This window comes from Triturus cristatus, chromosome 10 (assembly GCF_964204655.1).
Source record: "Triturus cristatus chromosome 10, aTriCri1.1, whole genome shotgun sequence".
Lineage (NCBI taxonomy): Eukaryota > Metazoa > Chordata > Amphibia > Caudata > Salamandridae > Triturus > Triturus cristatus.
This window is the reverse complement of record NC_140593.1, coordinates 1,098,912,151-1,098,938,714: the sequence shown is the minus strand read 5'-3', so window position 1 is coordinate 1,098,938,714 and position 26,564 is coordinate 1,098,912,151. Positions and strand designations below refer to the sequence as shown.

The following is a 26,564-nucleotide window of genomic DNA, read 5'->3' as shown; positions in this document are numbered from 1 at the left end:
ACTCTTGCTGCCTTAAACTCACTGCTTTGTCTGCAAATCGCTACCAGCTTATTTCTTTCTACAGTTTTTACGTTCCTTTTTAAAAGCAGTGGATTAAAAAAGATACATTGACAGAATTGTGCTTTTAATTTGAAGACGAAGGATTTCATTTGGATTAAATATATATATTTCACTGTGTTAAAAACATCACATGTAAGGGTAGGTATGATTATGAATATTAATGTATACACTATGATAAAAAAATATGCCTTTGTATATTACGTGCAGCAGTGGGTTCTTAATCGCTCAACTGAAGAGTAATCCAACTTTGTTAAAGAAAAGCCTGTTTGACAAGTTCCCTCATAAGCAGGATTCAGCTGCAGAAAGATGTGAAAATTGAAATATGATGCATGGAACAGACAGTGAAAGCAAACCTACAAACTGTCGTACACCGAGGTCAAACATTGCAACAACGTACAATATTTGAAACCTGGCCACTGTGATTAAAACTTGGTTTGAAAAAATAAAGGATAAATGTGGCGAGCAGGTAACAAGCCCAGTCACCAGACATTAAAATGGGAACATGGCAAAGCTCTAACAATAACGATTAGTTGTACAACATTCAACTGAAGTGCGACTCGTATGGGAAGAGCGAGCATTGATGTCCACGTCATGATACTAGTACTTTTACACTCCATTACTCTCAAATAGGCTGCTGTTTCACACACTTTGTAAATGAAAAGGCAGACATAAGAGGTCATGAAAAATCTATACTTAAGAGCAAAACTGTTTGGCCATTCGTTTATTGGAATTTACCAAGTGTAAGATGGGAACAGGCACATCTATTACATTTCTCTGATGAACAAGAGGGGATACGTTGGCTGCAACTAGACCCAGACCACTCTTGAGTTCACTTGGGCAAAAGGCATGCATGCTCCATGGGAATATGGAAACAGCATAAATAGATTAGCAACTCTTGATTAGGATCTCTCTGGGTGGATTGTTGGTGGAGCATTGCTAAAATTGTGGATAAATACTATCCATAAAGTTTTTTAATTTAAAATAAGAACAAGCCGAACTGGTTGATGACTAGTTACAGGCTTTGCTAGACATAAACCTGCAGTACACATTCCTGCCATTATTAAAACAGTTATTTTCAGCCTTCAAAGCGTGGTTACAGGACGGTTATCTATTGGCAGGGCACTGTACCCTGGAAGGGTGGATTAAAAGCAGCATAGTTATGTACCTTTAGTATGACTTTTATCATTTCAGTGCAATGAACTGAGTAGTTTCAATATCCATAAGCTTCACACACAGACTTGTGAGATTGTCAACACTTACGGCACGTTACTTTCATCTACATGATTTTAATGGATATATGAATTCTTTTTCATTAGATATCTTTTAGGCAATAAAGGACTGAGCAACATTATTGGCATCCCACGGAAACATAAATATATAAATTACACTTTTATACACGTTCTTTTGAACATAGACACAGACATTCATGTGCATAACATTATGAATGGTACACTTAGTTGCAAACAAGCATACACATGTATTCCAGTTCTGATGTAATGATATTGTCTGGGAAGATCATCAAAGAAAAAATAAAAGTGGCTGACTGACTACCTCCCATTAGCATCTGAAGACACCAGTACATAATAGTAACATTGTTGTTTGAGTTGTGGTTTGACAAGGCTGCAGACGGTGGGAATATTGCAGATATACATCAAAAAAAGTTTTGAAATGCTTCTAAATCCTAAATAATAATGATCTTTGACATAATAGAGAAACCTTTCTTTTCCGAATAAGATTTGCGGCACTAAAGCATAAATGTAAAAATATATTATTACTGTTTGGCCTTGGTTAAGCTCACGAATATGAAGAACAATTTTGAGGGGGGGGGGGAATAGTTATCTGAGCATTCTGGTTTCAGTATCCCTTATTCCACATTATTTAGAACATAAAAGTAGTAAGATTTACCGAAACCTTTTGAAAGCTTTGGACCAAATGAAATAACTATAATCCATGTTACAGGCATTATGAAATAATGTCCATGAAATAAATCCCGAAAATGTCTTCATTCGAAAAAAAGTAGAACAATTCAACCAGTTATGGCAACAATGATCAGGTGGCCTTTTCAAAGCTTCAAATAAAAATTACATGGCCACTTGATTGGTCGCTTTGTTGCAACCAAGTTCCAGAGACTATTCTGCAACCAACATTCGGTTAGGTAGCCAAGAGTGACATACCAACAGAATTGTATACCAGCGTAGATCTGGATTGAATGGCAAGGGAGTTGGGAGTGTGCTGTAGCTGATAAAACCTTCATTGGAGGTAATCAAGAAGGCTTTGATAAGCTGGTCATTAGGTGCTTTTTCTATTTTTTGAAATTAGATTGGACTTCAGTTTGGTAGGATGGTGTATCTCGTCTGCCTTAATAATCAACAGTCTATTTGCCTCAATGAGAACTGGTTCATGCCACCAACCATCAATACATAGGCTTTGTTATGCATGCCCTCTAAAATGAAACAAAATAACTCTGCCTGAATTTATAAACATCTGTTGCATGCCTTAGACAAGAAGCGTTAATAGGACAGCCTGCCTCTGTGGTGCCAGCATTGCAGCCATAGGTTATCTGATATTTTGTGCCTCAGCAATTCTTTGCACTGGTATCAGTAAAAATAGGTCATTGTTTGGGACATGGTATTACAAAAATATGACCACAAATTCATTTTCTTTTTTGGTTCAAGAAAACATAAAAAGCTTTTTCAGTTATATAAAAACTGTTAATTTTAGATAAAAATACAAACTTCAACTTTACAAAAACACATCTCTGTTGAATACACATAAGCATAACATTTTTTTTACCAAAAATAAAGAATTTAGGTTTATACGCAGCATGTTTTCCACATGCTACAGTGACACTCTACAATGCAATTACAACAAGAAGCCATCCATTCCACCAAACAAAACATATTAAATAAAGTTAGTTTTATCTTGAAAATAAGGATTTGGCCAATACATAATAACAATAACTATTGGGAAGCTGGCACAACTCTCAAATTTCTTTGGATATCCTATCATTTATTTCGGCACATTTTGCGATTATGGATGTACGAGTGTGGTAAACATTTGTTTAATTTGATGACTAGACGTTACTTGGGCATTCAAATACATCTCCTTTGTTCAGCATGCTCCTCGGAGCCATACCAAGACAGACCATTGTGTTGCACTGGCTTACACATAAAGCAGCCTTGTATACGTGTTATTCATAAATGGAGTCCGTCAAATAATAAAAAGCTTAGGCAAAGAGTAAAAAGAAAGCTTAATAATCACTTTATGGTGTACAAAAAAGTTTACTTAAGGCTCCCCAGAAGGTTTTCGTAAAGACTTAAAACACCACTGAGCAAGGATGCGTTGTTTCTTTAGCTTCTGTGTAGTACTTGATCATTTGATACATTCCTGCTTCTTTTACAAGTCGTTAGTCTATCAGTGTTTATCCATCTTCTTCAAGAAAGTAGGCACAGCTCTTGACATAAAGCACCATTGACCGCTCTGACATGAGTCCGCTATTCACTTCTAGCTTTGTTGTGTTTGTGGTCCTTTTGGTATCCTCCATTTGTCCAACTGCCCTTTTCTGTGGCAGGGAAAGCTTCTCATTGTTTCACAGAGTGCTAACACACTTGCTTTGATGTCACATTACACAAATGTACATTGTTTCTTTGTTCTCATGGAGTGTTTTTTTGAGTCAATCTTCACACACGAGAACAAATACAGGAACACAGTCAATAAAGCACCATACATAGTAGGTTCAGGAATGTAACAAACCATGTACATCCATGTCCCAGATGGAAGTTTCTGTAGCTTATTTTCACCTCACATCTGCGGGAGGGAAAGTAGAAAATAAAAAGCATATAATTAGGCTTAATTAAAGAAATATATACTTTAAAAGGACAAACTGCACTAAGTTCGAATAAGAGGATTTCAAAAGCCATCACAATTTGTCTAAGAGTAGATAATCGATCATTTGAAAAATCAGATGAGGTGCTACACCCAATACATATTCTTCTTAAAATATGATTTAAAGCCCCTCTATGCATGTGATCAGTTTCTAACTTGCCTTATCAAAAGGTATACTTAGTTTGATATATGACAATCTAAAACTCACACAATAAACAAGTCTTTAATGCCTACTTTTATGGTCTGAAAGACCTTTTTACAACAACACACTAGTATAATACAGACTGAAAATAACTTTAGAGTTTGCTGCAGAAAAATCCGAGACATAACCAAATAGAGGTCAGTCTTTGAAAACTGGAATGGGTCTGGCAAAATCATGTAAAATTAAGTTATACTGATGTCTCTCAAATTACAAATAAACTCCATGGTGCTTATGGGCATATGTGTCTTTCAAAATGCCAGAAGACCTAAATGCCCAGATTTGTCTTAACTGCAGATAAGAGGAGATTGAACTCTACTGTCTGTAATGAAGAGTTTTCGCTAATAGACATTTTGTGATTTGATCCAAACTCTATAATGCAGACTATAAGCACATCATTAACTTGATGCCAGCGGATCCTTAAAGCTGTGTTTTTATGCCAGCCGAGATAAAAACACAGAACATCCATAGACCGATGTTATGTAAGGTATATTCTAGTACCAGGTCTTAAGATGGTGAATTGGTTAAAAAATAAAAGTTGTGATCTTTATAACCTTTACCTGCAGTATACACCTATTAAAAGGGTGGTTTGATGTAGTCCACAGTACCGCCATTGGCATAGGACATTTTGTGTTAGAGAAAAATATGTGGCAGGTGGCAACTTCCTAAAGCCTATTCCGTGGGCCATGCATAATGTATAATGTACTATACGTACCGCACACTCTCAGCTTGCTCTCTGAAACACAAATAATTTTCAACTATCACATGCGCTCATGCATTATTAGGTGATGCTTTGACCTCGGGAATCAATGGTGAAGACACAAAAGAAAAGGGGATGACACTTCAGATCGCAGAAGCTTAAGCAGAGGCACCTTAAAAAGGGCAAAGAGGGAAAAAAGCCCAAGAATGCAAAGGTTTTTTTGGTGATGTGTAGCTCAAAGGGAAAATACCAGCAGGAAGAATTATCAAAGCCAATCATAGCTAATCTCTTTGCAGCCTTAAGGTAGCAAGTGTCAAGATTCGAAAAAGTGATTGTGTCAGTGTGATAAAGTATTTGATTACGTTTTCATTGCTTGTGGTATTATTTTGTAGCAACTTTTTAGGTCCTACCTGATTACCAAATATCTCCAGAAGTTTTAAGATGGTTTTAACTTTTTTCGCTTCCGTTTTTTACCTGTTTCCCTAGGCTTTCCTGTTAACATAAGGGCAGGGCTGGTAAAGAGCCCTATGGAAATGCACGTGGATGAATATTGACACAACAAATACCTGAGCTGGCTGTCCCTAAAAGAAAACCGATACCCCTTGAATTTCACAATTTCTTTAAGAATATGAACTTCAAAATGTTTCTTGCACATTTAGTAACAACAACCTCCCAACATTTTAAATAGAACAAGTTACCACAAGGAAATATTGCAGTGATTCATAAATATAGCACAGGCTTACTTTAGGCAAATAAAATCTAATGTGATTTTTATGCATACAGCCAGCTCATTAATACAAGTACCAAAACATGCACTTGAATGAAAAGTCATTTCAATACATGAGATCTAAGATACGCTACATTCCAAGATTCTGTTTTAGTTAGTGCATACTCACAATTGTTAATTACAAAAAATGGTGCATACGATACAGAACAAAACTAATGTACATAATAAACAAGCACAGTCGCCTTTAACTATTTTGTATATGCCACTATATAGTCACACTTCTATTGAGCGCAAGATTGCACTATTGCAAGAAAAAAGTTCATAAATAAAATCTAAAGTGAAATGTTAAATAATTACCTGTTTCTTCTTCCCGATAATCTGAATTAGAACTTGATGCTGTACAGATGCATTCCAAATGTTCTTCTAACCTGACTAGGACTTCTTTTAATTTGGGTTTTTTCCTTATGTACTCTACTTTTGCCACCTGTGGAAGAAAAAGGTTGATTTGTTAAACATATATAGTTTACAAATAAAAGTATTCACAAAGGTATTATAGACAACACATACAAGTGAGCACAAAGTAAAAAATTGTTACACATGATACATGCTCATCTTTCCAGTTCAACAAAAAATGTAACTAGCGCTTCTTTTCCATGTTATCAAGTTAATAAACTCATGTCCTCTGTTGACAGCTATAGCATCAAAGTACGTTAAGATGCTTGAGACAAGTTGGCGGGCGTCAATCAGCTTGCAACTAAACTATATTTACATATTATCACACTAGCAAATTGCAGTGATAACGCCTAGGACTTCAGAACAAAGGTGGGGATATAAATATTAATAAAACTGAAAATTCCAATTATGGAACTTCATTAATGCCAATACATTCACCACCATAGATTTTACCGCCAAAGTGCTTAACAAATAATATGTATCAAAGCTTCAAATTAAATCGCCATGAACCTCAAAAACTGTACCACTAAGAAACAAAAGGACACAAAGACAAGTACAATTGAAAGTACTGAGGTCATTGGCAGGCTATTTCCTTTGATTATATTTGACTTCATATGTAGCTATAAATAGTTTTGTAAAGGAGCAATACAAACAACACAATGTCTCAGCTAAACAACAAAGACAGTGAAGATACTGGGCTACCTCAGCCGCAAAACACAGTGTTTGAAAAAAATGGTCACCCGGTGGTAGATATTACCCTGGGTAGAAAAGCAATGCTTAGTTTAAACTTTAAGCACAAAAATAAAGTCCAGTATTATTTGCGCCCCCCATAGCTTATGTAGAGGGACATATACTATCAGGATATGCACCACTGTTAAAACGTTGCTATATCCTACCCTGGATTTGACAGCTCTGTATTATGACTCAAATCACTAAATAGAAAAAATTATTTCAGTTACAGCATCAAATAAATAACATTACCATTATCAGATAGCAAAACAAAAATTCCGAGTTCAATGTCCAAATGTTAGAAATTAAATGAGTCTGCAAGAAGTAAGCTGAGAGGATAGGGCTCACAAAACTGTCCATACTTCAGCCTTCAGACTATTACACAACTTCAGCAAACTGCACAAATGGTAACTGGCGTTATGTAATAAACGTCTGCAAAATACTTGAGTAATGTTAAAAAACATTAATGAAGCTAATGTACCACTGTGCTGAAAGTACACAAAGTTATTTTACGCAGTGTGTAGGAAAAGAGTTGTTACTTCAGATGGTATTCTATTGCACTGTTTTGTAATTGTAGTAATGTAGGGTGCCCTACCCCAAGGCACTGCGTCGGTTTACGGCAAGTAGCATGCTACTCCAGAACCCAAGATCGGAAACTAATCAATTGGTGTTGGTGACTGGGATTAGTCTTGTACTCTTAAGGAATTAATTCCATGCATTTAGTCCAGCTTCTTTATGAGCTTAAGCAAATGATTGACCTATTGACTTCTCACTTATGATCCTGTGTGAGCACACAATACTTTTTTTTAGTTGCCAAGGGTCTTCCTTTAATCAAATTTGGTTTTTCAAATGGAATGGAGGCATAATGTATCCATACTACATTGAATGCCATAGGATGGTTGAATTACTGCTGAATTCATGTTTCAAGTGTTTAGTATCTTACAGAAACTGTTAGCACAGGGAACTATTGTTACGGGTTCAATAGTTCATCAAGGATTCCTGGCAGGCTAACAGGGCACATACTGTTTTGGAAGGCACATCATTTTTAATGCACCAAGGAAAGAGGGATTTTTAACAGATCTTTCATTATAGGATCATCTATACTGAAGAATCTAGAACAGATAGGTCTTGAGCAGTGTTTTAAATGTTGTGTAATGTTTGTCCTTCTGATACTTTCTGGCTCATAGTGAGACAACTTAAAGACTCTTACATGAACGAAAGACAAGTAACAATAGACACCCATAGACCTTGACCTGAGATATCAAGCTTGCACATAAAGTTTGAGTCAAAAGTGAGCATTAACAAAGAGTTATGAACAAGTGAAGTATCAAGAATGTCATTCTGTCTATCAATGGAAACCAAGCATAGCCTTTTAAGTACCAGTGAAATAGTCTCACATGTGGTAGTACTTTCATGTCTACAAAGGTTTTGCAACTGCTTTGGGAGGTGGAAAATGTTTGACCAATCAAAGTAAAGTGCATTACAGGTCATTGCTAACTCCAAATTTAGCTCTAGCTATTATTGCCTGTTATTTTCTCAGAAAAATTGACAAATATAGCACCGCAGCTCAAGACATTACTTATTAAGCCAATCTGTTCCTTCATGGTAAGACATTGGGTATTTAAACTGGTGGGTATTTCAAATGGATATCTACTAATTATGTAGAACAGGGGAATTTAAGACTGAAGTAGTCACATGTTATTCAGCCAAATTCAAAATTTTAGCCTTAAAAATAATTGATAACTTTCAAAAGATCTAGTTAATTTAAAAAGTGTGTAGTATAATCATCATAAGTGTGACCATTTATGCCCATCAATCAAAGATATTCATGCAGGGGCAGGATATATATGCCAAATAGCACTGGTTACAAACATTATGTCACATGTCACTAGTGAGAAAGAAAATTCTGTTCAATTCGAAATGACCTGTTAAACGCCTACTTAATTAAAAAAGGCTTGGACCATTCTTCAGTTAGCTCAGAGCTCAGGCCGCCACAGTAAAATCAACACAATTACGTGAGGTAAAGTGTGGCAAGGCCTAAAAAAAGATAATTATCCTACATAAAAATAACAGTAACAAAGGCTCATAGAAATGGATGTTGTGTTCACAGGGCTAAATTGTATCTGTCATTCTAGCTGTGAGCAGAATATCTTCCATTGATTGACAAGCTAAAAATATACACAAGAACCTCATTTTCAGGATACCCTCACACAGAAGCACACATATCAATTTAGCCTAAGATGCAGACTGGTGCAGTGCATGCAATGCTGCCACGTCCTCTTGCTGGAATTATAAAGATGAAGGATGAGGGTAGGGAGTAGACTTCCAGTGGTGTCTTAAAGAAGAAAAAAAAAATTCTGGTTGAAAAAACAGGAGCCTAATGTGAGGGATACATTGAAGGTCAAGGCCACCAGGCATCCCTTCCCATGACTAGATAAAAAGTAATGAAAATAAGAAAGTGGCTTAAAAATTAATTCCTCTAAATATCGCCTTAAAGCACCTCACCTCACAAATACTTTTCAGGGACTACAGTGAGGAAGAAAAACATATAACAAATCTTTGAAGCAATGACTTATTTCTCTAGATCTCAGATTCCCCCAAAACATTTGTCACTGTCTAATAGCCTACAAATTATTCACCTTCCTTCAATATTACTGACCAGGATTCACAGTTATAGGAATATCACCTGTTTTTTATTTGAAAAGATAAACATGATAACATCAATTTTCCCCTCACAAGACTCTCCCACAACCATTACCCTTTCTTACTCCATAGAGCATCTTCATTAAATTGACAGGTTTTAATAACAAGTGTCAGGGCGAGTTAATCCATACCAACACTAATTTAAAACAACTTATTACTTTATCGACCCTATCCCACACATACTTGTAGAAGACATAAGACACTACCTTTCCCCCTAGCGGACAAACATGGCAACGTTGTGTTAACTCCCCCTAGCCTGGACATGAGAAACACACTGCTGCTAAAAGCCTGCCCATAGGTAAATACAATTTGCCCCGTTTTAGGAATCCTTCACCTATCACAATACCTTGCATGCTCACACAACTCAAACCTTCTGGGTGACATACAATAGGGTTTCAGAATTCTGTTCTGAAACGGCTACACTACCAGTAGCAGTCAGTTCCTCATCTGGTGACTCCTGGTTTATTGTTGTAGATTTGTGGGTGGCCTTTGACAAGTTCAATCACCAAGTCTTAACGGCAAAACCAAAGGAATGCATTTGAAGATGATGTACTGTTCTTAACTGTTTCTGCTTCTAAAGAGTTGTTCCCAGGAGATAAAAACTGGATATTTACTCTTTGACATAGTGCCACAAATGCAAGGTGCTCCTTTAAGGCTCAGTCATGTCCTCTCTTTGTTTCAACCATTACCTTGAAACTCTTGGGGACAGCATTCTGGCACAACACACCGCTATTATGTGGATACATAATTGTGCTTGAAAGTCTCCTCTCCTGATGACATCACCCAGCTTCCCCTGATCTAAGGTAAAATTCATTCTTGAATGACTCATGATCTTCTAAACAGCATTCCCTATGTCCCACCTCTCACACCCGCAGGCGAATCAACATGTCCTAACATGGCAAGTCTCCCGACTCTCTTGCACTGCACAACTACCATTATAGATTCTGCTAAATACCTAGGCTAAATTACCAACTTGATAATTAACCTCCACACATACAGAAATAACAGGCCAAAAATGCTCAGTCCCAACCACGGCTATGGTGGACTGTTAAAATCTTACATAGTAGAATAAGATCTCTTATCAATTGTGCAGTCCTCTGTACCCACAAGGTTATACCCAAAATAATCCCTACTTACTAGGATTTATAAAGTGCATTTTGTCGTCTTAAGACCTCTCTACATGGTGTGGCTTAGCTATTGCCTGGGGTGAATGTATTGCCCAAATCACCAGAGTTCTCACAACGCTTCAATGATTAGTAATTGACAAAAGGTGAATGTAGAAAATAGCCTGCTTGGTGCATTTACTACTACATCTAGGAGCAGAAACTGAAAATCTCTTGATGGGAGGAGCTTGTTCCCTTACAAAATCTTATGACTCTCCATTTAGGATTGCTAGAGTGTAAGAAATGACACAGCACAGGCATTCTCAGTAGAAGTCCCAAAGCCCAACCCCTGCCTGAAATGACAGATTTTTTTGGTGCAATGACAGAAACAAATACAACTTGTAGAGCATGAATAAAATCGGATCTCTGAATAGACCTTTTAGTATCCAACAGCAGGGGAACTGTCTTGGTGTTAATAAGTGAGGTACTATAAATGAGATAGTGGCAGCATAGACTAGGAGATTCAGAGTGTGTTTCTGGATTATGAGGGAGTTTTCCATGCTTAAAACCTAATTGAACACCATGATCATTTAGGGACTGTGAAAATTACAACATGGAGACTGTACGCTAACAGACCTGTCCACTAAAGGTATGTAGTACTTGAGCTAAATGTGTCAACTCAGGAGGGAATGACTTCTGTGAAATGATTTAGAAAATCTTCACATTAAATTCAATTATCAAGTGCTCTACACAGAGGAAAAAAACCAGGCCAAAGTTATATTTACCTTTATAAAGAAGGAATGCCGGGGTTTGTCTAACATTTAATGGTGGGTCTACAAAGTCAATGAGAATTCCAACACTTTATATTCTGACCAATTCGCTGTTGGAAACAGTGAAATTGTGATACCTTTGGAAAAATCAAATCCAGCATTGTCCCTTAGACATATAGGTTTGGGAACAAATATAAAAATGTCAATTTATATAGGTATTTACTCTATTAATGAATAATTCTTAGTAAAAGCCAAACTTTTGTATGACTGTCAAAAGTCTAGGACAAAAAACAAATTTAAAATAGAGATTTCACTCAATTTGTATGTGCCATTCGACCTAGCAAAAAATGAATGAATGAAGGACCCACCAATATCCGAACTTGTGGATATTCTCTAAAATGATACAGGAAGAGACACAGGGCAAACCTGCCTCTAATACTGAACTTGTTAAAATAAAAATTCCACAAAAATGAAAACATTTCCACGTAACCAAAAGGATACAGTGTAGGATAGTAGGACTATGCATCAAAACAAATTACCTGTTTAGAGCTACATGCACACTCTTGGAGATTATGGTGAACCTAGCAAATTGGATATCTGTACATTTTTTAGAAGGAATCCTATGATGTATAGCGTTCCAACGGCTTCCTGTTTAGAAATAGACCAGGCTAGTGGTTTCCAGAAAGACGAGTGTAGAATGCTTTTAAAGAACAGTGGTATATTAATAATCCCAAGGTTCGCACATGGAAGATAAAACCTCCCGATTAAACATTGATTCAGCATAAACCGAGTCTCACCAATTGGTATCTTTAAAGAAACTGGAATGTCCATAAAAAGACTCCGGAGAAACTTTCAGCAATAAATGGGTGTGGGTTAAGCCTGGGAAACGAACCCTACCAAACATTTAGATGTCCATCCTTCAGAAAAGAGGAGATCCATCTCAGTAAAAACTCAATCATTGGTATGAAGACATATTTTGCCATTCATAGAGAATTGTTACAGCACTCCGTGCTCATTAATCAGCAGAATGGATTTCTGATTTTAAACAGAGCAGGTCCTCGGGTATTTCTGGGAGTTTGTTAATCACAAGAGTTTGAAATTGTAAAAGGACCCTTCCGTTTAATATGTCATAGCAAGTTAATGTGTCAGTCCATTGTATTGTGCAGTAGAAGATCACTCACTTTAATAAATATAGCAACGCCTCCCAGTCCTGAGACATTTAGTTTTATGGAAGAAAAGTTTCACACAAATGGACAACAAACAGACAACAGGAAATAGAGTGGAATTTGAATGTGCTCAGCTACTATTTTCATAATCTTAAAAATACATGTAAAAAATAAACAGAATCCGGAATTACAAATACAAGCCAAACAATTTTAGGCTGACTTCAACTACAACAAACAATATATCAACTTAAAGTTTTAATGTGGAGGAATAGATGAGTCTCGTATCCATTGCCTTTCCACTGCAGAAATCAAACATTCAAATAGAACAGACAAATGATCCAACTTACACTTCTATGAGAATTTAATGTGAAACAGAAGAGGAAATATCATGAAATACAGTCATGGATTGGGAAATAACAGAAGCCTTAGTTCAGAAATGTTTCTAGCCACAAACCAATGTGTCCTAGCCACATAATGTGTTATACTTTGCTAGAGCTTCCCTGCATGAAGTCTCTCTTGGCCCAGCATGAAGGCATTTGGCTTTAAAAACGTGAATTTAGAAGCAGAAGGAACCAACATAATAAAGTTGTTCTCAAGAACTCGTAAACGAGAGGATGGGGCGTAGAAAATAAGGCAGGGAAAATAACATAAAATGGAAAGGGCAGACATTATTTCTCGAAATGAAAGAACCCCAGGATTAAAGTCATTTTAAAATGCATGCCTGACAGGATAATTTGTAATGTTTTAATGTGAATTTGAGGGGCAAGAAAAATGTAATCCTTTAAGAAAGGGTGCCTCATGTGAGTGTATTTCTTTAAAAATTAATATAGCAAATTCTGGCTCGTCAATATTCTAAATTTACAAATTGTTGATGAAATCATATGTGTCTGGGTTAAAGCATAAAAGGAAAGGTGGGCAGCAACTTGTGAAAGAAGGAACATTAAAAATGATTTAAGAATGTAATCAATCTATCAATCAAAAGAATAGGCTGTTTTATTCAAGTATACGATTAGTGACAGCAAGTCAAACCAAAGGGAAGTTTTAGTCAGGATGATTGGCAGATATGAAATAGAATCTGTAATCATTGTGTAAGAAAAGGTATGTAGGATATGAAGTGTGATCAAAAGAAACTCCACGTTACTAATTTTAACAATAACACCCCATAATGGTGTGAATGCAAAAATAAACCCACATTAATTTCAATGTGTTGATAAATTAGGCTATTAGAAGTTGAACTTCTTTTTTCCAAATGGCGTTTTTTGATGAAGAGACGGGTTGTGTCAAAACAGGTTAGAAATCACTGTGCCCCTGATGTCTTTGAAAGGAATGACTTTTTTTGAAGTTCGGTGAATTATTTTAAACAGTGTGGGTCATTTGCTAATTTTGGGGAAGGATTAGGATGAAAAGTATTTGTCATTTCGAGAATGAGGGGGCCCAATGACGAGTAAAATACCTTTGAGAAATGTGTCAATGCACAATATTACACACCAGCGATTGGGCATCCTAGGGTTCATAGCAAATGATCTGTTCTAGCCAGTAATTAATTTGTAAAAGAATTAGTGTAGGCCCAAAGGTTTTGCTCAGAATTCCTAGCTAGCCAGCTCTATCGAAGGTCGGTGTGCCGAATATCAAGACTGTGTAGCCTTACTTCCACCTCTGGCCTCTTTAAGCCATCATCAGCCCCTCCATGTCTTTTTATCTCACTTTTGCAGGTTCTTTTAGACCCATGTTCTCTCCCGTTGTCACTGTTTTTCCAATCTTCTTTGCACCATTTGTGTTTTTCACTCTCCTGCTCAGGCATCAAAGTAGGTTTGAAAAAAATAAGAACAAGTCACAAAAACATGAATGCCAGTGGACACCACCAGCTCAAATTAGGCACTCCCTAACATGTACATTAAAGAAACCAAAGTGGGTCCGAAGAAAAGTTTTGGTATGTGGCAGACAAAACTAACATGCTGCAGAGCACTTTGGTGATAGTGCACTATAGTTTAGCTACCTGTCACGAAAAGCCTTTTTACAAACTGCACCATGCTGTTGCAATAGGATCTGTTCTTTTATGCCTTACAGTGAGCTGCACTGAGTGTCTCATTCTCATGCTCACACACCGCAGGGTAATATTACACACATTTATTTCAATTTCATATTACACCAAAATGCCGCCAATAGGCACTGTGGAAGGTGAATGTATGGGAGAAAAGTTGAGGAAGATATAGGCATTTAATGTGCTAAACAGCTGGGTTAGTTTGGAGATGGCAGAAATTCAAACAGACATGTCGGTATTCTGTGTAGAAAGTAGTTAGCAGTGAGTGTGCAGGAGTTGGTTCTTGTCATGTTATGTGTTATATGGCCATCCATCTGGTGTTCATCTTTGCCATCATTCGGGTTTTTATCTTCATCATAACTTCAAAGAAACAGTTCTGTTTTCAGAGGACCAAACAGTTTGGCTGTGGTGTCACAATTTATTGGAAGTACGCCAAAGTTTGGGGTTAAGCATTCACAGGAATCTATGCCAATTCTTAATTTTTCTGAAATTTGGTAGGCAGATGGTTAGATCCACAGCCGTTAAGAGGGTCCTGTTGGGAATTTGGTCCCCGCCCATTTCTGCAAGATTTCAAAGCACTGGCTCCACAACAATTTGCACATTGTTGACCTATGTTGAGTAATGTTCGTTGACTCTTGTATAGCACAATATCTACTACTACATAGCCTCTTGGCACAGAAAAGGGTTCTTGGTGCAATAACGGCACAACTGTTTTCTTTGACCTGCTGTGAAACATAGCAATTCATTTTATATTAGGACATTCGTGTTCCTATGGCTTAACGAATATTCACTTTTTTCATTCCACTATTACAAGTTTCCCTGAAACCTACAACGGCTTGTTTCAGATTTCCAAGAAATGTAACTAGGCTGTACAGTGCTTCTCGTTCAATCATCTAGATCCTTTATCAAGAAGGAGGTCAAAAGGAGCTCCCCTGATATGCCCTTTGTGAGGGAAAGTAAAGGATTACTAAACTAGTGCTTAATTAGAGCCGGTAGAGGCCACCAGCACTCATGTTTGGGGACCTGCACTTATTTTATCTCATCAGTTGCTGATTGCGAGCCAGAACACACAAAAGGGAAATAAGAGAGAGTTGGAAAAACTGGCACAAAGGGAGAAAGCAGGGACCAGCAGGAGTGAGATAAAGAGGCCCCACTGTCTGGTAGTAGATTAAAGAGGCCTAACGTGAATTTAAGACTATGAAGGCTTGGTATCTGGCAATACTGATTTTTAATAGCACCCTGGAATAGAGCTTTGGGCACAGACACTCATTATTTTCCGAATAAAGCACTGGGGGTAACAGACTACATTGCCATCTATAGACACAGATTTGGGGTGCATTTGTAAAGACTGACAGTACATCTGAAGCTTGCTGTCACTATCTGATCATATGCACCTTGTACCCCAACCTCTAAAGAGGGCTCTGTTAGTCGCTTTGAGGATTGAAACAATCTATTGTACTTTAATTGTGACTGTGCCAATCACCTTGAAGGCATTCAGACCCACCCCGACGTGTTGAGGAGGCTCCTGTGGAGAAACACAGGGTGATGATTTGTACTACTACTCTGTGTTTTCATTTTAAACTTTCCTGTAAAAGCTCTAACTTCACTAGTTTTGTGGCACCGTTAGAGAGCACATTTCTTTTCCTGAGTAGGCATACAAACTGGTCTGTGCTGCTATTACCAAAACAAGCATTTGCAATGCAAATAGGTCTCGCATTTGTGAGTTAGAGCTATTGACATTGTAAATGGCAATGTATTTTACATACACATTTTATTTTTGGAGTGAATGTATGTAGTGTGCAAAATCCCTTGGAAAGGTCCTGCACTCCGTAATAAATATATTGAAAAAGACGCAAAGTGTGGATTGTTTCAACAATTGCTTGGCACGTACCTCATGGGTGAAGTGTCGCCACACATGCACACCGTGGTGCTTTACTAATGCGAAACTCATTAATAAAAGTAGTGCTTACAGACCAACCAACGCGATTGGGAGCATGTGAATCCGAATCCCGGCTTCTCTTTCATTTTCTAGACTATTTGACTCACCCGCCTGCGTCTTGGTTATCCCCCAAACACTGGGAGGTAATGAAGTTTGCAAAGTGGACCAGTGGGCTTCGGGGGTACATAAAAATGTATTCATTACATAGTTGTCAAAGATCGCCCGGTGCTATTTGTTAAACGTTTTCAGATTTCATTAAGTTATTAAGAGTACTTTACTCGCATCTATGAGAAAATCGACATTAACTAAACAAAATGCCAGAATGCGTGTCAGTTTTCACAGAGTTTTAGACAGTACTGCTTGCTTAGTTTCTTTGCATTCATTTTTGAATTTACTCTTTTATACAGCATCCAAAGTAGGTTACCGAACCCCAAAGCCCCGAGTTGTTAAATGACCCATAGAAGGGAGTGTTTTACAGTGGAGCAAATGTGTCCAAATGTAATTTTGGTAGTGCCATGGAATGATCAGCCAATGAGGTACTCGATGAGCAGGTATTTAAACTACATGTTCAAAACATATGGTATTGTGGCTGTTTGTTTGTACACAACCACCTCTTTGAATGTGTTTATTAACACAGAGCTTCATCTACCAGACAATGTTCACAGAGGGGCGACTAAAGCACAGAACAAAATGTATTCATTTGTCCTGAGTGTGAAGGCACCCATAAGGCTTGGGTGCCCGCCCGGAGAGGCTAGGGATCCCAGCGCTTCTACAGCCTCTGACGTGCTCCTCTGCACCAGCAGGGCACAGCTCAGAATCTGCCGCTTCTGCTAATAGGTGAGGGGGATGAGGTTGGGGCATGGAGTTGGCGGTGGATTTCCAGGTTATTGAAAGTGATGATTCTGACGTGAGGCAATGGAGAATTACTTTGTCTGTTTGTCTGCACCAGTCTATTTCTCTACCATCTACGGGGCTCACTGTCATGCATCCATTCATCTCTCTTTGTTAGAGGTGCGTGAGCCAATATATTATTTAACAGGTAGAGCCAGCCGGAGATGAGCCAAGCGTATACGAGCCAGTGGGCGAGCCGTGAAAATGATTGGCATGTTAATCATACAGTAAACATGATGTAAATGTGTGATAATGTCTCTTCAGAATTCAAAAAAGTGCATTTCTTTAGCGCATCACCTCAGTACCCAAGATTATAGCACTGAATTGAGAGGAAGTTACTAAAAGTGCTCGTTTTAAGCATGAGTTAAATCACTGCCGCTCCTCCCACCCGAAAACAATGCCATTTGTGAACTAAGAGGCGTCAGTTGCCATGCATACCCAGAATGTTGCCTAGAGTCTTATTATATTTAGAGTAACATTAAAATCTAGTTCATTAAACACAAGAAGTTTTTGTACAGCACGCATCTTGAACTCGCATCTTTCAAGGTGGCAATAATGAGGATGAAAACGGAAGTGCCTGGAGGCAAGAAAACACAAACGCGAGTTAGAGGGGGGGGGGGGGGGAGGAGACAGGGAAGGTTGAGAAGTCACAGACTGGGGGGGGTGGGGGGGAAGACAGGGAAGAAAATAGTGTTAGGAGTAAAGGGGCCAATAGCCTTGGAAGGATACAAATGATGAATGAGGAGGGACTAACAAGCCTCAAACCAATCAGAAGGCAGCATTTAAGACAAAAGCCAATGGGCAGAGAGTGGGCGGAGCTTCCACACTACAGTATATACTGCAGGTCTCGCAAAGCGATGGTAGCGCATTTGCGCTGCAATGCTAGGCGAGACCTAAAAGAAAATAGTGTCAGGAGTAAAGGGGCCAAAAGCCGTGGAAGGATACAAATGATGAATGAGGAGGGACTAACAAGCCTCAAACCAATCGGAAGGCAGCATTTAAGACAAAAGCCAATGGGCAGAGAGTGGGCGGAGCTTCCACGAAGCTTCCACACTACAGTATATACCGCATGCATCGCAAAGCGATGGCAGCGCATTTGCGCTGCAACCCTAGGCGAGTACTAAAGGAGTATGCAACAGCATAAACCAGGGTCATCTTCCAAAGCAGTAATCCAATCCCAGATGCACTATTTACAGCGAATTTCCATGCCCTCAACTGCTAGTTCACATGGGTCCTCTTATAGGTTTTTCTGTATTGCCACGGACTTTAACTGGCCAACCAGATGTATGACTCAGTATCTCCACTTGCACTCCATTGTCCTCAGCTATTTCAATAACACTTGCTTTAGAAAAGTTAGGTTAATTGCCAGAGAAACCTGATCTGAGGAGTGGATTCGCTGAGTTCTGCCAAGTCATCGGTTTTCTGTATGCAATAAACCTGTGCATCATAAATGCACCATCAGTTTTCCCAGATTTTAGTCAAACAAATTAAGTTTCTTTTTCTTGATTATGAGACCTTCTTTATTCCGTCCATGGTGATGCTCTCATACCATCGATGAAAAAGGTTTTTGCTTTTTAAGCTACCTTTAGAGACCTATGAACAGATAAACCAACTGGAACTCAAGAATATAAGTCAATGGCTCTGGCCATATTGCAAAACACTATGCTGCTGATGATTTTTCGAGTTGTTACACGAGTAATGATTCGATGATTTTAAAAAGGTTTTAAGGATTCCTATTGATTTTATTATTTTTATGTTTTTATGTAAACTTTCTCCATGTGTGTACTTTTATTGCAGTATTTGACGAATAAACATTATGATGATGATGACAAACCAACAGAGAAGAGAGTATGCAGAGGTTTTAGCCAGACTGGGCTTATTCAATAACAAAATGCAAATACTACAAAATTACAGGCACAGATGTTAATCCTTAATTATTTACTAGAATGTTTCAGCCTCAGAAATATAAATAAACTTCTTTTTACAAGAAGGGTGCATTATTCAACAGGAAGTTTGTAAGCATGATGAGCTCGAGTAATTAGATTTCTAAGGTTTAATCTCTTAATGGGCTTCCAATGGTCTGAAAATACATTTTAGAACAATATTCATCACCTATAAAGCACATTATCATAATTCTCTGTCATATGTGGAACAGGATATGAAAGGTCTATGGAAAAAACGAATTCAAATAACAAACAAATACTCATTTACAAATCACTAAATTAAAAAATCAATAAAAGTCAACCAATCCCATTCAGGGGCTGCATTAAGAATCTGAAATGCTGCTCTCTCAGTACTCCAAACAACCCCTTCTTACGGTGCCTTCAAAAATGGGATGAAAGTTCTTACTAGATAGTACACTCAACAATAAGGAAAATACTCTCAACTTGAGCACAACTTCACCTACCCCTAAGACGAGATTTTTTTTTTTGTTACCTGTATTGATAAATAACACCACGAAAAAACCTGAGATTCCAATTTCCTCCTTTGGTTGGGAATAAGTTGAAGCTAAATAATGTTATTTGTTGTTCATTGACTTCTACTCTGCTCATTGTGTTTATATGTTGACTCATTATGTACAAAGAAGGGAGGGAGGGGTGGCTTAACAGCGACAAAGTATGCCCTCCCAAACAATTTGCTCACTAAGGTACCTAACCTGGCTGTAAGGACCAAGTTTCACAGAGGAGGTAACTCCCACTGCTTTGCTATAGTCTTATCCCTTGATTCTAATTCGCGTTTTTAAAATAATTATGTCTTCTTCGATGTGAAGTGCCTTGTCGAAAATGATGTGTTCCGTGCTATGGAAAAGTTCAAAAATAAAAAATATTTAAAATAAAAAGTTCTGTGGCGAAATTCTTCCTAGTCCTACAATCCTTTCAGCGCCTTCAAGCCTTTGCCTAAGCTAACAGTCCCCAGATTCCAGGCTTTGCGTTCACGGTGTGAATACTGCTATTAGTTAACTGTGTACCAACATGTACGTTTCTTTCCAGCTCTCCTATCAACTGTTGGTTTTAGGACAATATTGACCCACTCCTCAGCCGGGAAAGGCAGGTCAGTCAGATAGGAAGTAGGCTTGATAATTAAGGAAATATGCACTTGGCTGTTTAAAAATGCCACTCAGTTTAACTTCTAAATAGTTACTACAGTACAAAAAAGGTTGCTACAGACAAATGAATGAACGCAGAGGAGACCTAGATCTTTGTCACTGCCTCTTTTGTCAACATGGCATGGAGCCAGCTTTCATTTACTCTGCAAACGATGGTGCTAGTCAAACCCAGAAGCAAAAAATACACAAGGTAAAAGACCTCTTAAAAAGCCAAAGCACTTCCACAAAAAATGGCGTGTGGAATGCTCCAGCGAAGTCATCAGAAGGGCACGTAAAAGTATTTCCAAATCTTGTATTGGCCAGTCGCTCTCCAAAAGAAGGGGTTATTTAGAGAGTGACAACAACGACTTTACTGTATGGCCCAATTAACGCATTGGGTTAACATAAGCCAAAATACACCGAAAATAAACATTATCTATCATTTGTTCGCATACTGGCCTTCAAAAATCCGTCATCCGATAGAATCAAAGCCCCAAAGGCGCCCAGATAAAATCAAAGCCCCATAGGTGCTAAGTGAGCAATTCTTTGGCTAAAACACAGCCAGCAGCCTTCGGGCACTTGTAATATAATCACAGCACTCTCAGGACTAGCAGCGACAGTGTTTCTTTTCGCGTCTGTATTACATAATGTGCCTACAAATAAGCCACAAACCAAGATAAACAAAGAGCATTGGAAACATCCCTCTGTTTCCACAGACTGTCGGAAGTGCAAGAAACACGTTCAGAATCATATGATTAGTTAAAAAATAATAACATTAATAACAGATACAGAAAAAGACAGGAAACAAGGTCCCCCCGTGGACCTCTTCAAACAGAGAATGACCACTTGATACTCTATGAAACACTTCCATATTTTATTCAGACTATAAAACAGAGCAATAAACATTTCGTTTTATTCTGGGTTTTAAAATAGCATTCAAACGTCTAAACTGACTTCTGCTAAGCAGCATCTATGTCAAAACATGCTACACTAACCACAAGGCTTTGTAGAAAAGAATTGACATGTCACTTCAGCAAGTGCCAACCAATACATTCTGATCTGGCCAATCTCCTAGAAAACATAGTAGCAGATAAATAAAGGGAGGTGAAAGGAGAACTGCTGCACTGGAACCAAGGCTTCGGAACTCTGCCAACCGCCTGAGCCACAGACACTGAATAGCATCCAATTTTCAATAAGGAGCAGACTACTCGCTCTGCTGTTCCAACATACCTTCCATTAAGAAAAAGCAAATGCCTTCCTTTATGGTAGCCCCTCTTTCTGATCTTCTCCTTGTTCTCTTGCTGGCCCCCACTAAGACCTTCGACCACTATTCAGCATTCTGCACACTCTGGAAGAACAGGATTTCAGCTTAATGCATCTTGCCAAATAGAAGACAGCGGAGGCGTTCAAGTTAGCCCCTCAGGGTATCCCAGACAAAAATCAATTCATTTTGTTTAAGATTACATTCACAAAGCTATTTGCACACCTAAGTTCAAATTAGGGTCACGCATACCTGCATTTAGGAGGGTAACATTCAGTTCCTGAAATTCAGTAACAGGAACGATGCATCTATATTTTTTTGTGTGAACAAATGAGTTCTCACTGGTGGGTTTACTACGGTTTTTAAGTTAATTAGCAACGGCTTGCAGAACCACCTTCACTCACTAACTTGTGGATAGTCCCGAAACTGTTGCAAATAGTCTTGTACCCTGAAAACTGCCAAAGATGTACTCTTGGCAGACGTAGATGACTTTTTAGGACAGGAATGGGAATAAACACTGTCGAAATTGACAAGACTATAAGGGAAAACATTTTTACATGTAGAAAGTTATTTTCCCCATGGAGAATGGGACATTTTACAGGATAAATGCACTTTAGCATTATATGAGCATGTGCGGAAATGTATATGTGAAACTCTTTACACATCTGAGACTTCTGCATGAATAATACGCCAAACCCAGACATAAGTCTACAGGAGAAAATTTTAGGTTTTTCCCTTCAGTTTTTCTAACTCACCTTCTTGGACAATTGTGCAAGCAGCAATTACAGCAGCATTGACCTTTCTTATGCCACTTCTTGGGGGAAAGAGGGCTTTTCTGTCATGAAAGCCCTTCCCAAAAATATGCGCAGCCAAACACATCAGATACGTGCAAACAATGTTGATGCTTTGCTACATATTATGCCGCTAACAAAATACTTCAATCTGATGAGTGAAAAGCATGAAGACAAATTTACACCGGAAGAACTCGTTCAAGAGGGAAGATTTTATGTTGGGTGTTTGTTCAGATATAGAGTAAGTTCGTCAACTTTTAATAAAGTAGTATTTACAACAGCTGTAACAGGATCCTAAAAATGAAGGTAAGTCAGACGTATACCAATGGGGTGATTAGAGAAAAATAGATCATGGTTCCTAACAGTTAGCAGAGGTTCTCAGAAGTAATCCTATGCTGACCATCTGGAAGACGTGAAGTGTGGCAAAGGGATAACATTAACTATTTTCTAAATGGAAGGTGAGGCACACTAGTCGAGAGCGTCTGCTCATTTCCTCAGTGCATTAAAGATAATCTTTGATCATGGGGGGTGACTTAATAATCAGAATAATGATATAAGAATAATACTTAGAGCAAATAAAAGTTCTCAGAGAACACAGGCAAAAAAGTGACCTGCATAAGGAATGTGGCATGTGAAGATACGGTGAGGTCTTGTGTAGCCCCTCACACTGAAACCAGTGACGTGAACTTCTGAAGTCCACTCTGCTGATCCTGTTCCTTCCCCAAACCTGGAAAGGCGGTGCTTCTTTGTATCACTCACTGAATACAAATAGAAGCTTTTCAATGATAGTCGGAGCTAAATACTGCAAAACGTGGCGGGACTGCCAGGTGCTATGGACAATTGTAATGCCCTGCTACTAGGAGCTCCGAACTACAAGAGATTACAGAGAGTATACACGTGGCAGCCCAGGTGGCCCTAAATAGATCACGCAGGTCGTCTGCATCTCAATCCCTGAAAGAAATTCATTAGCTCCATTTGGTGCAGAGAATAAGATTTAAACAGCTCTGCATTGTATTTAAGGCACTCCACAGCCTCGGGCGAGCTCCCTTACAAAATAGGTTTAACTGGCATGCCCCCAAAAGAAATGTATGCTCCTCATCAGCTAATCTGGTAAGCAGGTCCAGGTTTAACAAAACCATATTTAGAGGAAGAGCATTCATGACCAAGGCAGCTCGGCTCAGGAACAAACTTCCACTAACCCTGAGACAGGCTGGGGGAGTATCACACTTCAGGAAGAGACTTAAAACAGGACTCTTCCTAAAAGAGCAGAACTCACCTAAAAATACTTTACTGACCATGTTGCTGAAAATCGCTAACACACTGTTCCTTCCGGGACTATGTGCCCGTAGTTGCGTAATACAGCGCCAGGATACCCGTGGGGCGACAGTGCGCCTTATAAATGACCTAAATGTAAGTTGTGCCCTAGTAAACCTAGAGTTTGGGGGGTCAGCATCTGCTGCTCCTGCTGGAAACAAATCAAGTTCACACGTCTTTGCATCTTTTAAAGCAAAGGAGAAAAGATTAAAGAAAAAAGGCACTGAGGCTGCTTTTCTGCTTTAAAAGAGCTAAAGTTTCAACCAGAGCAGAAAGAAAAGTAGGTGGCAATCATCCCTGCGCTTGGTTTTGTACCAGGTTCTAGAACAGAATATATATATATATATAGGTCATGTGATCAAGGTCCTTTCAGGACCGAAACGCGTAATGGCCGGCATTAAAAAGCTATTTTAAGCACATAAATCCGGGTCCGTGTCTGCTTTGCCGAACAAGATATTGGACGGAAGGTCGTAAGGCAAAAAGCAGCTTTCTTGATATATATATATATCTATATACACACACATACATACACACACACACATACCATACACGCACACACACAGAGCCTTTCACCGCTTATCTCAAGTCTAGGGGAAGGGGGGGGGGGGGGGGTAGGGTAGAGGATCGATTCTAAATTAATGGGCATGGCATAATCTAGAGTCATGTCACAGCAGTTGGCAACATCTGTCTGTGAACGCATGTAGAACATGATATTTGCACGTTTAAGTTGCCATTATTTATAAACCACCCCACTTTTTTCAGTTCACTTTCCAACTTACGAAAAGGTCTACATGAACGAACATTGAATACATATACACCACCCACGTCTATCTGGGGGAGGAAGGGAGAACAGGGGAGAGGAGGTTTCTTAACGAGAAATATGAATTCCAACTGAAGGTATCCTTGCACAATTACACTCCGAATGACCGGATGACACTTGCTTTCACACTGATTATATTTGAAAAGTTTCTTTAGTCGATTAGGCTTCAATGTATTTATCAACAACTAATCTAGATTTAGCACTCACTGGGACAGCCAGCAATAAAAGAGAGAAGGCTAGCAGCTCCCAATCCAGTAAATGAGCATGTGTTTTCATTAGAAAAATCCACTGATGGGATGTTTTAAAGCACAACTCTGAAAACCTGGATCAAACCAGTACATGCAATTCATGTTTCACTATGATTGGACAGCTGAAGTTAATGTGTGCTAGCTCTGTGGTTTGTCAGATAAGAGCACATAGGTCCGGAAAAAAGGGTGATTTGAACAGGTTGACACTATGCGGTCGAGTACCAGCTGGGAAAAGCAGATTAGAAGACTAGAGTTCTGTTTCTAGAGTTGCCGACTTGGCCTTTTAGACAATAACTACCTCCTATTTTGTAAAAGAGTAAAGCCCAAAAAGCAAAGCACTTGGATAGACCGGTCTCAGTAGGAATTGAGAACTTGCCAGTAACCATGATCTATCCAAGCGATACAGCTTGGGATTGAGACTTAATGTGCATGGATATTTTTATCAAATGCAAATAGCATTCTTTGAGGAAGAAATGTGACAGACTGCTAACACCCTGAACACTTTCAGCGTTGTAGGGGTCACTTCTCAATGATTACTGGCAGCCATAAATGTAGTCCTCAGGTCCTAAATTGGCTGTTACTTCTTGGGGCTCCTACGGGTGCTCCCGTCTTTTCACTCTTCAGCGCCATCCCTGTGTCTTTCAAGTGCCAGAATCAGTGACAGAGGTAGATGGATAGATGCCGCATTGTGATGGATTTCGATCTCCAAACCGTATCAAGGATCTATGCAGTGCATTGCTCAGCCTGATAAGGAGACACTGACCGAGCGTTGGGTGTCAAACTGCACCAGTGGTGGTCACACCATTATGGCCTACGTCGAAAGAGTAAACGTCTATGGTAGCCACATTTTCAGCTGTTTTGAATGACCCGAGAGGATAGACACAGTGGCATGAGGCCAATCACAGTAAGCAGGGACAGCAAACACTGTAGGAATATTTGGGGAAGACGCGCTTGATGTAAAAGATAAGTTGGGGAGTTACATTTTTTCCCAAGAAGGTGGACTGGCCTCCACAGTATCTGGGCAGTGATATCGCCAATGATTGGTCATCAACCTACCAACCCACAGCAAGCCCAAAGGAACATGTATGAACTGACATTTAATAGCCTTGCACTATAAAACCGTGGGGGCCTTGAAGATTTTGCCCACAAATGCCATATGGGGAAGAAAGAAAAGCAGGGACGCATACCCTTTGAAGACTTTAAACATGACAACAAGGAGTAAAGTGAAGGTGTTTTTTTTTCTCAATCTGCGTAGCTCCGAAACCATAATCTGAACAGCAGAGGCAGGGCTCTCCAAACGTGAAGAAAAGCTTTCGAACGGTTAAAAATCTACTGGTGGATTTCCTCTTCAATACGAAAACAGAAAAAGGCACCAAGGAAACTGCAGTCAAAAGTGTGGAGAAAAAGCAACACCTCACTGAGCAAGAGCTAAAGGTGGAGCAGAAAGCTTTGCGAGCAGTAGTCAAGATATGGACTAGGGAATCCATGTCTCCTGCTGCAGAGGTACAATAAGTGTCTTCTTTTAGATTCTGCTCAGCTGAGGGTCTGTGAAGTATGAATCAAAGATAGAGCTGGTGAAAATTATGTGGACAGCAGTTATTATTAGAGTGTTAGAGGTTACTATGGTGACATCGACTGAAGCCCTCCACGACCAATGATGGCTGTTCTGCACAACCTGA

General features: G+C 38.9%; 1 protein-coding gene across 2 annotated transcripts in view; it reads right to left on the bottom strand.

The window, feature by feature from the left end:
* Positions 1–1,330: 1,330 nt before the first annotated feature.
* The window catches only part of PDGFA (platelet derived growth factor subunit A), an 82,195-nt gene continuing 56,961 nt past the window's right edge, over positions 1,331–26,564 (bottom strand). Inside the window, exons 5-7 of one of the 2 annotated variants that reach the window (XM_085629324.1) lie at positions 5,929–6,055; positions 5,255–5,336; positions 1,331–3,867 (exon numbers count right to left, since the gene is read on the bottom strand). In XM_085629324.1, coding sequence (XP_085485450.1) covers positions 5,281–5,336; positions 5,929–6,055 — 183 coding nt within the window. In that variant the 3' untranslated portion in view covers positions 1,331–3,867; positions 5,255–5,280. The remainder of the gene's footprint in view (positions 3,868–5,254; positions 5,337–5,928; positions 6,056–26,564) is intronic. The other variant, XM_085629325.1, reaches the window with a different exon arrangement.